The sequence below is a fragment of the Myotis nattereri genome (genome assembly GCF_964212035.1).
Source record: "Myotis nattereri genome assembly, chromosome: 6".
Lineage (NCBI taxonomy): Eukaryota > Metazoa > Chordata > Mammalia > Chiroptera > Vespertilionidae > Myotis > Myotis nattereri.
The window spans coordinates 16,900,653-16,914,195 of NC_138081.1; the positions used below are offsets into that span (position 1 = coordinate 16,900,653).

At 40.9% G+C, this 13,543-nt stretch overlaps 1 protein-coding gene across 3 annotated transcripts in view; it reads right to left on the bottom strand.

Annotated features, from left to right (window-relative positions):
- Positions 1-1,668: 1,668 nt before the first annotated feature.
- The window catches only part of SUPT3H (SPT3 homolog, SAGA and STAGA complex component), a 441,321-nt gene continuing 429,446 nt past the window's right edge, over positions 1,669-13,543 (bottom strand). For 2 of the 3 annotated variants that reach the window (XM_081094254.1, XM_081094252.1), the window contains exon 12: positions 2,780-4,102. In XM_081094254.1, the coding sequence (XP_080950380.1) occupies positions 4,061-4,102 (42 nt within the window). In that variant the 3' untranslated portion in view covers positions 2,780-4,060. Of the gene's footprint in view, positions 2,235-2,779; positions 4,103-13,543 lie in introns of those variants that run through there. The other variant, XM_081094253.1, reaches the window with a different exon arrangement.

A 13,543-nucleotide genomic window follows, 5' to 3' on the forward strand; every position in this document is an offset into this window, starting at 1 on the left:
CATTTTTAATAGCAAGTACAGTTGGTATAAGTGAAATTATGTAAGCAATCATCTTGATTATTAAGTTTTCCTGTATTTTTTCTATTTTCCTTTGGAAAATAATGACAATAGTGGATATTGTTGGGTGGTGATGAGCAGAAAAGAGAACATGAATATAACGCTCCATACAGAATCACTGTGGTTTCCAACAATGAAATACTGTATGTGGGCTTCTCGTGACTTTGTAAGAATTAATTGTTTTAAAATCAGCTTCAATTGTCAAAATTCCCATGACTTATGACAGCTTAAATATTTGCTATTTTGTTCCAAAACACAAATGCCAGTTTCTTTTTTTGTTTCTCTTTTTAAGTGCTATGATATCACTGTCCTAGTCACAACACGAGAAACTTGCTTGAAGAGATATGACTTTTTAATATCCGAGCTTTTAAAGGCATCTGGCCCTTATTTAGCTGTCACATTTCCCTCCGGCTCCTGCAGGCACGGTTCTGTTGCTGAAGCTCGGCTGGCTGCCTTCTGCAGAGCCCCTGCTTGATGAACACAGCTCCCCTCAAACCGCGGGACCCCGCCCCTGCCACTGCACAACCAGAGCACACAGTTTCACCGTGGCTTTCAAATAAGAAGATAAAAATAAGAAAATAAATTGCTGGATACTCAGCTTTAGTGGGGCCACTGCCGTGACATGTTCAGTTTGATGCCCGATATTATTTGCAGAAGTGTTTATGTACTATGAAATGTTCAGCCAGAGCATACAGGAAACTGTAAAATATTTTATGAGATGTGTACATGGTTGATGGTAAAATTTTAAACGCAACCTGGGACGGTTCTATCTAAATTCCAGGAGGGCAGATGAGGGAATAGTTTCTCTGTAGTGATTCAGTTTTACACAAGGGTTTACATGAACTGGGAAGAAATATCTGATATGGGAACTATATAAATTCTTTTTCATAAAATTAAACTTTACAATTTCTAGACAAGTAAACATATTTTCTTTCAGAACAAGAATCACCAGTTATGTTTATTTGTCTTCTACATGGTAAAAGCATTAAATGTGAATTGTTTATTATTTTATAGAAACAAAGGACAAACAGTAATAACTGAAGAATTCTCCCCACATACAGAAAGTACGTACATAATTTAAAAAATATTTATGCTTTTGTTTTTTTAAAAATTCTTAGTCCTAAAATTGGAACATTATTGTTTATTGATGTGAGAGAGAAAAAGAGAGTAAGATCAATTTGGTGTTGCACTTATTGATGCACTCATTGGTTGATTCTTGTGCCCTGACCGGGGATGGAACCCAGAACCTTGGCACATAGGAGGATGCTCTAACCAACTGAGCTACCCGACCAGAGCTGGGACATTATTGTTGGATCTCAACTATTGCAATGTGTGAAGACAGGAAGGTTAAAGACATAGCTTTAAAATGACATGTCCAGAAAGTCGAATTTTCAAATTGAGGTGAAGGGAGTAGTATTTCTATTTCCTTTACTCTCAAATCTATGAGGCAGTGTCAATCTCCCACTAGAGAGGCTATTCACTTATTTTCTGGTTTTATTTTCAAATTTGATCTCCAAAACACAAGCCTACAAAAATAGAAACTATTTTGTGTATTCACATTTGATTTAGAGGTGAGCATGATTTTTGTGTTTATTTTTTGTTTTGTTTTATAGCTTGTACCTCATTAGGTCATTGTGAAGACAGAAGAAATGCCAGAGGTCTACTTCCTGACACAAAGTAGGTCTCAAAGTAGGTTAATTCCTCTCTCCCTTGCTTGCAGACTTCTTTAAAAAAAGAAAATTGTATAATTGACAGATTATTTAATGAATACCAGTCCCTTTGAAGAAAATTTTAATATAACACATCTAAGGCACACATGCCATAGAAGCAACGTGTCTTGGTAATGTCGTAGCGAGCCCAGCATGGAGCACGCCGCCAGCCTGGGAACTGGGGACACCACCTGGCTCTGGTGTCCCTGCCTTTGCTGAGCTATCTGGGGACGTCGGTTTCCCTCCCTGCATGTGTTTTTATCTGTGAAACTAGTGGTTATTTCAATGATCTTTAAGACCATCTTCTGCTCTAACATTTTATGAATCTACATAACATTTTAATCTTTAAAGAGAAGTTTACTGAAGTCACATTTTCTGAAATGTTCTTTCTTTTTTTCTATATTCACTGCTTAAGGAAATTTTATTTCACTTCTAATTTAGTGTTGTGGAAAGAGTCAGAGAAAGAACCTATGGGTAGAAAAGAAAAAAAAAGAATTAAAAATATTAATATTGAGCAATTATGGGGACATGTAGGCTGGTTCAGGACAGACATAAATGACCTTGTTTTATTCTAAATTCAGCTCACTGGCTTATGATGGAAAGTGAAAGGTTATTATATGGACTTACTGGGCAAAACCAGATTTTATAAATAATTACCTGTCAGACTGTTCAAGATAGACAAACATACGCCAGACCAACAAAAACACAGACCTGTCATATTTCTGAGAGAAATGTACGTTGAGTCTTCCTTCTCTGGGAGTATAAGGAGATCAGGTAGAATAAAATGAAGGGAAAACCCTAAACCCTATATTTTCTGCCTTGTGCATACTTTAAAATGTATAATGTGGGAAGAGAAGGAATTTTGATGTGAAAAAATAGCCCCTGAAAATTTTATACATCAATAAGCCAGGCAGATCGAAACCAAATACAATAAATGCTGTCGTTTTAAAAGTTAGGATGTTTACTGCAAGCTTATAATTTTCTATGATTAGGGACGCCAAGAAAAATAAGAATGATGATAAAAAGAAAAGTTTAATCATACATTTTAACAACACAGATGGAACATCAAAACCCTTTGGAAATGTCTGATATTATATATCTGCACTTTCTGTCCTTGACATAAAGATTTTTTCCAGAAGGACTAACACAGAGCAGGTAAGTGATAGTTAACACACGGGAACAACGTGGCCCAATCATGTTCACTGGGCTGCACAATGATTTTGGTCACCAGACAAAACTTTCCATGTTTCCCATTTCTGTTCCTATTAATTCTTTACAAAGGCTGTCTCAGTGTGAGTAAAAGCCATGATAAAAGTAAAATTACACAAACTCCTACGAATTTAAAGGAATAACTTCCTGTGCTCTTTTGCAATTCAAGTCTAATCAGGAACCGGACAATTACGTCTGCTCTATTTTGATTTGTTCCCGAGGGTGCCAGTTCCTCGCTTACTGGAGAAAGTATAGATGCCAGAGGGTAGCTCAGCTGCTACCGGCAGTTCCTGTCCACATGCGCAGCCTCAGGGTGGCGGTGCTGGGAGAGCACCTCCTCGCTCCCCTGCTAAGACTCTGACCACCCTGCTCCTGAAGGGGAGGGTGTGTGTGAGAGTGGCGGCCTGGGATGACGGGGACAGGGAAGCAGAGAGCTGACGATGGGGAGAGGGTCTGGATGCGGAAAAACACACACCAGGCAGACATGCAGAGAGCTGGGAGGAAGGCACAAACACGACATACACTGTAAGTGGGAGCAGGGAGGCGAGGACGGGAACAGAGTTCATCAGGTCCCCTCGATCTTCAATTCCTGTGAGTTTATAAAATAGACATTTGTCTCTCAGTCCCCGTGGATGTAGTCAACAAAGTTGGAAAGTGAAGTGCAAGGGGAAAGCTGACTGTCCTTTTAATTTTGTTTCCTTTGTCCCAAACTTGGATTACTAAATGCATCAAGTAAAACATAGACTAAACACTGAAAAAAAAAAGACACTGCTTTTAAGATATGTGAGCTGAGGGCAGTAAATCCATTCCAAATTAAAATTTCAAAATTGTGTGATCCGCATTCTTGTCCACCTACACACTCTCCCAAACATCCTGCCATTAATTAGCCAACGGCCCATCCAGTAAACAAGACTAGGCGCTGAGGGGGCTGGGGAAGGGCAGGAGTCAGCCCCTCAACAGTCACAACAAACCGGCCCACTCCTGAGGGTGCAGAGAAGGTCAGCGTGTCTTTACTTTGTCCACACGGGGGAAGAGACATCACCTTCCCGGAGCATCGCCTTTCCCGCGGTCCAGCCCCAGCCACGTCAGCAGGCCAGAAAAGTCATCCCGTTCCTGCGGTAGGCACTCTGTGGAGAAGAAGAAATCTGCAATGAATTATCACAAGTCGACCAGGAAAGGAGGCACGACGCAAGGGAGCTTCGTCCTGGGCTGTGGCCGGCCGGCCGCACTCTAACAGGGGCTTAATCTGAGCAGTTCTGGTGGCAAAGCTCTGGCAGCTGCTTTGTCTATTAAAAAGTCAATGTGGTTTAACAAGTGGCTAGGGATCCTATTTTGGGGGAGTGGGAGATAGGCAAAATAAGACATCCCATGTTGTAATTGCCTGGACTTGGTTAGGTTAAAGACATGTTGTGTCGAATCTGTTTGTCCTTTGTAAACATGTGTTCCCTATTGGACATGCTCAAGAATCATTTCTAACTAAGTATCTTAATAGTCTATAAATTACTGGCTCATTATAGCCTTCCAAGGCCTAATTTATAGTCTCCATGCAAAGCTCTGGGAACAGGCACTAATAGAGGCCGTTCCTCCCCCTGAAAACGGTCTCTAAGGAGTTCTGTACATTACAGACGTTATAGAAAGCTCGCATCTCACATAACTTCATATACATGCATGCACATGCAGTGTAGCTGTGGATATTCATGATTGGATAAACAGTCCCATGAAATAAAATGGGAAAGTGGATACTAATCACAATATATTTCTTCAAACAAAGTGAAACGCATGACTTTTCATCCCAAGAGCTGTCTGCCTCCGGAGCTGGAAGAGCTGGGCTACCCAGGCCTCTGTGACTGGCCCTGAGCCTCGCAGCGAGACCGGCGTGGAGCAGAACTGAAACCCACGGCGCAGGAGTAAAATGACCGCCCTCACCACCACAGCGCTCAATATTTACACTGTGAAGTCACATTCAGACAACTCCTAACCCTCAATTAGATGCCACTTTCCTATAATGTTTTCAGAAAAGTGGAAACAATTACAAAATCTGTATCAGGGACTTTCCCCTCTAAGCTAATAGCTCTGGGGCTATTCGGAAATCTGGACACTTTCAGTCCAATAAATGTACCTTCTACAGCATCTTGTTGGAAATGCAGAATGAGCTTTTATGATGAAGCTAATGCCATGGACGTACTGTACAGTTTAATTCTAAAAAAATGACTGAAATCCATTTGTAATTACATTGCAAAAAAGGTAAGTGAGCCCCAAGCTTTTAAAGACTTCTACCAACATGAGGTGAAACAAAAATGCTTTTTTCAATAACTTCCTGTTAATCATAAAACCAGTTCACGGCACATGCATCCCTTCCAAACAGCCGGCATGTACGGGATTTCCTGTGGGTGTCCGGCTGGAGCGGGGCTGCAGCTCACCCCAGAGCCGCGCTCAAGGATGCGAAGAAGAAGACGGCACAACCCTCGCCCACTCCTCAGGGCTCCCCGGTGAGTTCGTTCCTGACCTCAGGCTTTTTGTGCCAGAGGACACCTCTGGGCTGGAGCAGACAGGCTAACAGGAACTAGAAAGTTCCACGTCCACCCCCTGAGAGCCTGCGCTGAGAGCAGTGCTAACTGCACTCCTCAGGGAGCCACAAATAACTCGCAGCGATGGATAGAGTGTCTTCCCGCAACCACAGGCGGGAGCCTCAGGCCTCCGCACAGCCCACCACCAAGGCTGCCTGAGAGGCTTCCGCCCGAGTAATACTGTGTTTCTGGACCTTGATATTTTAAATGTTACAACCACAGCGACAACCGTTCACATCACATAATATTGAAGCACAGGGACGGTTTACATGGAGATAAATGGACCTGGGGTGAAGCCGGATATTCTCTCCCCAGTAAGTGGCTGAGTGAGCCCTGCATGAGAACGAAGTTCGGCGCAGAAGAGTCTTGGCTGAATGTACCTACGAATTTACCGAGTTTAATCTTTCCAGGGTGGGCAGTATGAAGTGGTTCTCCCTAGGGCTGAAAAGGTCACTTTTAAGAAAATCAGTTCACCTTTGCAAACAGTGAAAAGATCGCAGGCTTATAGTAACAGATCCCCAGTAGCCAAGCTGACCCAGATTTCTGGACGAAGGTCTTCCTATTCTAATTCTAAAATAGAGGAGGAACAAACATGCCTGTGTAATTAGCGAAGGGCAATTTCAGCAAACCAATCCCCCAGGGTCCCTCACCCTGAGTCACTGCTGTTCCTTTTGATGTACAAAGGATGTGTGCTGTCTGTGTAGGGTGATTATGGGAACGTCGAAAATTTGGCATCTTTTCCAGAGTAAGCAACTTTAAAGGAAGATGGATGAAGACAACTCATCTTTGTGTCAACTGTGAATTTCTCTTTATTTGTGTTGCAAATGTTGAAACTAAATTTAAACATCGCTTGGTGTGAGGGCCTTCCAGAGGCCACATTCTCACGAAACACATTGTATCCCACTTACTCTCTACTGTCAGATCCTATGACTGATTCCCAGTCCTATGTCTTCACAGACACTCTGCAGACCCTGACCGGGAAAGGCCAGGACCACACCTCACTACTGAAAAGAATAAATCAATCAATAACCAAATCAGACTTCCCCAATAAACCAGCTTCTTCCGTATGCCACTTAAGATTTATTATTGATTTAATAAAGGTCTGTACTCGACTACTAGTTGCTTCTATGCGAATTTGTTGAATAGCTCAGACATTTTAGCATGTTACCAGTAAAGTAGCAAAGATAATATTTGGGTTTCTTTTTTTAAAGGACCAATTGAAGTTACTATGCCTTTTTTTAAAAAAAAAATGAGGATCAAGTGAGCTCCCAGCTTTTACATTCATTTATTCACTCAGCACCAAATTATGATCTGTTACCAGAACCTCAATATACCTGGATAAGCAGACACAGATGCTATCTACTGCATGGGCATGGGTGGGGAAATTAACTCATGACTGTGCACTTTTAAAGTATGACATTTTTTGCTTATTTGAATATGGATAAACTAGAGAAAACATTTAAATCTCAAATTGGTTTACTTCTGCTTTGTTGTGGGTCACCATAAATTGCACATTTTAAAGAATACACATTACTATGACAGTAAAAGATTAATATTTATCTTAAGCAAAAGAAGACATTCTATAAAACATATCCTGTTATTTCAACTTGAATATACTTGCGTGTGTTATTTATGCCACAGTCTAAACCTGTCCTCCACCCAGTTGAGATGTACATTTTATTCTCACTACCACCTTTCCTGACTCCTTCCTATTTTCTCAAACTTGAAATAAAACAAGAGTTTCATTGTCGGGACTGACCTCAGCAAGGCAGGCTAGAGAGTCCCAAAGCTCATCTCCCACAAAAACAATAAACAAACAACTACCAACATGCAGAAACAGCTCTGGGAAAGCTCAGAACTACAACAAAGAAGCAGAACCCTGTGGGGCTGAGGAACAAGCCTGGCCACTTAGAAGTGTGGGGAGCATTTTACCTGTGTCACCCCACCCCCAGTTCAAGCAGCTCAGCGCTGAGGGACTCCCTCAGGCGAATTTTACCCCAGGGGAAAGGAGAGCAGGGGCACCTCAGAAAGTCTCATCACTGCCATGGCCATTTGCAGCCTCAGCCACAACACTGGGCCCTGCTGCTGGAGCTGCAAGGATCCCCACTGCTGTCTCCTCATGGTGGCTGGGCTGCTGCTGCTGTGAGACCTGCCCCGGGGCCCACCTGATGCTGTGCCCACTCTCTGGGTTGGGACACCCCAGCACCTCACCATCTATGGACGGGGAGTTGCTGCTGCTCTCTGTGCCCGGTCTCTCAGATTCTAAGTACAGCTTTGATCCAGCACCACTGGGCAGTGCTCCTGCAGCTGCTGCCCTCTGGCCCACTCTGTGAGTCTGACATCATGGCACTCACTTGCCATCACTGGGCAGTACTGTTGCAGCTCTATGTCCCATCCTTGGGTCCTGAGTCATGGCTTTGACCTGGCATCCCTGAGGCTGAGCTGCTGCTGCTCTGCCCCCTGCCCCCGAGGGCCAGAGTCGGGACTTGGACCCACCATTCCAGGGCATCTGCTGCTGCACCCTAGCCACTGCTGGGGCCCCCACCCTCGGGCCCAAATACTGTGGCGCGTCTCAGAGACTCAGACCGGGGTTCCCCAGGAGACCTGCACATGTCTGCATCGAAGACACTAGCATTACCATTGCAGCAAGTGCACCTGTGCCCCAGGACCCAGGCACTGCGGTAGTTCCACATGTACCTGACCTCAGCACCCCAGCTGCTCTGAGTGCCTGAAACCAAGTGGGATAGACTTGTCTAGCACATCCTCCCACAGGCAGGAAAGGAGACCAGGAAGACCCCAGCAGCTCTGCCACTGAGGACCCCAAGAGTCCTAGGCACCACTGCCACTTGCAGGACCTCCACAGTCTTGGCCACCAAAGGCAATGCAGTCTTGACCAAAGTTGACCTTGTTGATGGATGTATGGAAACTATGCCACTGTGCTCTCCCCAGAATCAGAGATGCTGCATCCATCCAGCCAAAGCCCTCATGGCCACCTTCAGAGAAAAGTCTTTCCTAACCAATGTTAGTCTTTAAAAAATGCAGAAGAGCTGACTGCTCCCTCAAAGGCACAGGCATCAATGTAAAGCCACTAGAAACATGAAAAGGTAAGGAAACATGATACCATCAATAATTTTCCAGTACCCAACACCAAAGAAATAGAGATCTATGAGTCAACTGAAAAAGTATTAAAAATAATTATTTTAAGGTAGTGCAGTGAGATTCAAGAGACCACAGAGAACCCAATGAGCTTAGGAACTCAATGCATGAACAAGATGAGAAGTTCAACAAAGAGAGAGAAATCACAATGAACCAAACAGAAATTCTGGAGCTGAAGGATGCAATGAATAAAATGAAAAAAATGCAATAGAGAGCTTCAAAAAAAGGCTTAATCAAGCAGAAGAATTAATCTGCAAACTTGAAGACGATCTTCAATATTACACTCAGAGGAGAAAAATAAATAAGAATGAAAAGGAGTGAAAAAAGCCTATGTGACATCTGGGACAACATTAAGTGAAACAATATTTGCATTATGGGAGTCCTAGAAGAGAGAAAGGGTCTGAAAAGTTAACCAAAGAGAGATTTTGAAAGAATTGAGTTTTAAAAGAGTCATCACATAGAAGGAAACCCAGACAACATTCTCAGCAGGTTTCTCAGAAGAAACCTTGCAGGCCAGGAGGGAGTGGGATGACATATTCAAAGTGTTCAAAGAAAAAAATCTGCCAATCTAGAATACTTTACCCAGGAAAGTAGTTCTTAGGTAAAGATATAGACAAAAACTGAGGGAATTTATCACCACTAGGCCTACCTTAGAAGAAAGGCAAAAAGGAGTTCTTCAAGATGAAACAAAAAGGATGCTAATTAGTAAGATGAAAACATATAAGAAATATAAAATCCATTGATAAAGGTAAATACATAGATAAATTCAAAATAATACTGCAACGGTAGTATGTAAATCACTTTGGACTCTAGCATATAGGTTGAAAGACAAAGGTGCTAAAAATAACTACAGCTAAAATATTTTGTTAGAGCATAGGGGATATGCTCCTTGATATTGGCCTTGGCGGTGGTTTCTTAGATAAGGCACCAAGAGAAAAGGCAAAAAAAGCTAAAATACAATATAAAATACAATATAAAAAGATGAAAATGGTGAGATTAACAACATAAAGTGTGAGTAGGGAGAGCAAATAAATGTGTAGATCTTTTTAAGGCAATTGAAGTTAAGTTGTTATCCGCTTAAAATACACATATAAGATGTATTATAAAAGCCTCATTGTAAACACAAATTAAAAACCTATAAGTACACAAATAATAAGAGAATAGAATCAAAGCATACCATTGTCAAAAAAATATCACCAATTCTCAAAGAAAGACAGCAACAGTGGAAGAAAGGAATGAAAAAAGTATAAAACAAACAGAAAACATTTATAAAATGACAATAGTAAGTCCTTACATATCTAATATAAATGTTTTTAATTTCCAATTAAAAGACATTGAGTGCCTGGATGGATAAAAAAGAAAAAAAGAGACCCAAGTACATGTTGCCTACAGAGACTCACTTAAGCTTTAAAGACATTCACAGGCTGAAAGTGATGGGATGGGAAAATGCTAATGGAAACAAAAGAGAATAGAGGTAGCAATAAAATAATTAGAAAAAATTTAACCAAAGATGTGAAAAACCTACACACTAGAAACTATAAGACATTGGTGAAATAATTTATAGAATACATAAGTAAATAGAAAGATATCCCATAGTCTTGGATTAGAAGAATTAATATTGTTAAGAATATCAATACTACTCAAAGCAATCTACAGATTAAATCCAACCCTATAAAAATTCTAATGGTATTTTTCACAGAAATAGACAATATAATCCTAAAATTTGTTTGGAACCACAAAAGACCCTGATTAGCCAAAGCAATCTTGAGAAAGAACAAAGAAGAATGCAATACACGTTCTGCTTTCAAACTATATTATAAGGTTGTAGTAATTAAAAAGTATGGTATTGGCATAAAAACAGGCATAGATCCATGGAATAGAATAGAGAGCCCAGAAATTAACCCACATATATAGTCAATTTTTGACAAAGGAGCCAAGAATGTATCAGGATAATCTCTTCAATAAATGGTACTGGGAAAACTGGATAGCCACATGCAAAAGAATGAAACGGGACCCCTATTTTACACCATATAAAGAATCAACTCAAAATGGATGAGGGACTTCAATGTAAGACCTGCAGCTGTAAAACTCCTAGAAGTAAACATAGGGGATATGCTCCTTGATACTGGCCTTGGCAGTGGTTTCTTAGATAAGGCACCAAGAGCAAAGGCAAAAAAAGCTAAAATAAATTAGCACACTATATTAAACTAGAGAGCTTTTGCATAGTAAAGTCAATAATAAATTGAAAAGGCAACTACAGAATCAGAGAAAACCTTTGCAAACCATATATCTAATAAGGGGTTAATATCTAAAATACATAAAGAACAAATGACTCAATAGCAAAAATGCAAATAATAAAATTTTAAAATTGACAACAAAGACCGGATAGACATTTTCCTGAAGAAGACATGGCCAATTGGTACATAAAAAAGGTTTTCAACATCACTAATCATCAAGAAAATCCAAATCAAAACCACAATGAGGTATCACCTCACACCAGTTAGAATGGGTATTATAAAAAAGACAAGAGATAACAAATGTGGAGAAAAGGAATTCCTTATGTGCTGTTGGGGGGAATGTAAATTGGCATGGCCATTATGGAAAACAGTATGGTGGTTGCCCCAAAATTAAAAATAGAACTACAGTTGGGCCCAGCAGTCTGACTCCTGGGTATGTATCAGAAGGAAATGAAATACATATCTCAAAGAGATATCTGTACCATGTTCATTGCAACATTATTTACAATCACCAAGATACGGTAACAACTTAAATATCTTTGGGTGAACCTGGAGGGCATTAGGTTAAGTGAAATAAGCCAGACAGAGAAATACAAGTACTGTTTGGTATCACTTGTATGTGGATTATAAACAAAATAAAAACTAAAATCAAAGCAACACACACACACACACACATGCACACACACACACACACACACACACACACACCCAAAACAAAACAGAGTAGAACTGTGGTTGCCAGGGGCTATAGGGACAGAGAAATGGGGAGATGTAGGTCCAAGGGTACAAACTTTTGGTTACAAGTTCTGAGGATCTAATACACAGTCTGGAGAGTTAGAAATATAGTACTGTACTGTATACTTGAAAGTTGCTGAGAGTAGATCTTAAGCGTTCTAACACACACAAAACAAAACAAAACAAAACAAAACAAAAAGAGTTAACGGTAAGGTGATGGATGTGTTCGTTATCTTGATCATGGTAGACATTCTCCAATGTAAATGTGTATCAAATCATCACATTACATACATTAAATACATACAATTATATTTGTCAATTACTCCTCAAAGTTGGAAATAAAAAAATAATTTGATTGTAGCAGGTCCAAAATTCACTTACAAATATTTCCTTTCTCAAGGTCCTAAGACAGAAGATTTTGGTTCCATTGCCTGAAGTGCTATACATTTGTATGATTTGATTTAGAAAATCTGAGTTCTTACTCTATGTAAACCACTCTGCTTGGTGTCCAAGGACAAAAGCTAAGTAACACAGTCCCTGCAGTCAGTGGACTTCCAATTTACAGTAATGTCAACAGCTTACGACAAGTAAAATGCAAGGAGAGGGCATTCGCTAGGGTGGGAGGAGGGAGAAAACAAGGCAGCTCTTTTGTTTGCTTTTTAAAAAAATTATCTTTATTGTTGAAAGTGTTATTACAGATGTCCCCTTCTTCTCCCATTGACCCCCTTCACCTTACCCCTGCCCCCCCAGGCCTTCAATGCACTATTGTCTGTGCCCATGGGTTATGCATATATGCGTATAAATTTTTTGGTTAATCTCTTCCTGCCCCCCCCCCCCTTAATCACAATATTTAATTTCAAATAACATTGAAAAGGGCACAAGATTTGTAGATTTCTTAAGGCAACAAGAGAGGGGCAAAGATTAAAAAACACTACATGGTTTTATGGGTGATAAGTATTTTCATGCCCATATCTAATTTACCCTTACCACAACTAGTAAAAAGGGTCTTATTATTCTCTTTTTTAAAGTGACATACTCCAGTGAATGGTAGATTTAGTGTTAAAAACCCAGGGCCTATACTCTTCTCATTATACCACATTGTCTTACACTAAACAAAAGAAAAAAACCCTCTGAAATGTGGCATAATTCATTCCACCCGGATTACTGAAGACATACACAGTCTCCTAGTCCTGAAAAACTCAATTCTTGCTAACGCAACATCACTTAAAGGCGAAATGAAAATTTTACTTCAAATTTAAACTAAATCAGCCTGGTCCGATACTTCAAAGTGCGGAGGGGGACTTAAATGTAAGCCGTCTTCAGTTTGGAGGCATCTCCACTAGTGCCTGTTTCCCAGGCCAATTTTAAGAACAGTATTTGGTAAAAAGCACGGTGCGACCCAATCGCCGAGGGGGCTTTGAAAAATCACAGATCCTCGGGCCCCGCCGCCTCTGGACTGTTTCCAAAGCTCCAGGTGGCTGGCTGCGGCGCGGCCGAGAATGGCGGCGGAGAGGACGAGGACACCAACAGCGGGACCAGAGATGGTTTGTCAGGAAGGGGAACCACTTCAGAATCTGTCATGATTATACAGGAAACAACATCTCTTAGTGGAAATCCTAATACTGGCATTTGATTTAATACAGCAGAAAGAGAAATTAAGGTTTTCAGACCATGCCTTTCTACCCAGACAGCAAGTGGGCTACCTGTGTCTCTCACATTTCTCACCTGCAGTCCGTCTGTAGAGTCGTCATTGTTCCTTTTCCTTCCTAGATGCTGGGAAGCCACTCTTAGGGACATAGTCCTTCAGACTGTCTCACCATATTTAATTCCATAATGAAAAAGGAATTTGGAAACTGAGCCTATTAACCCAAGC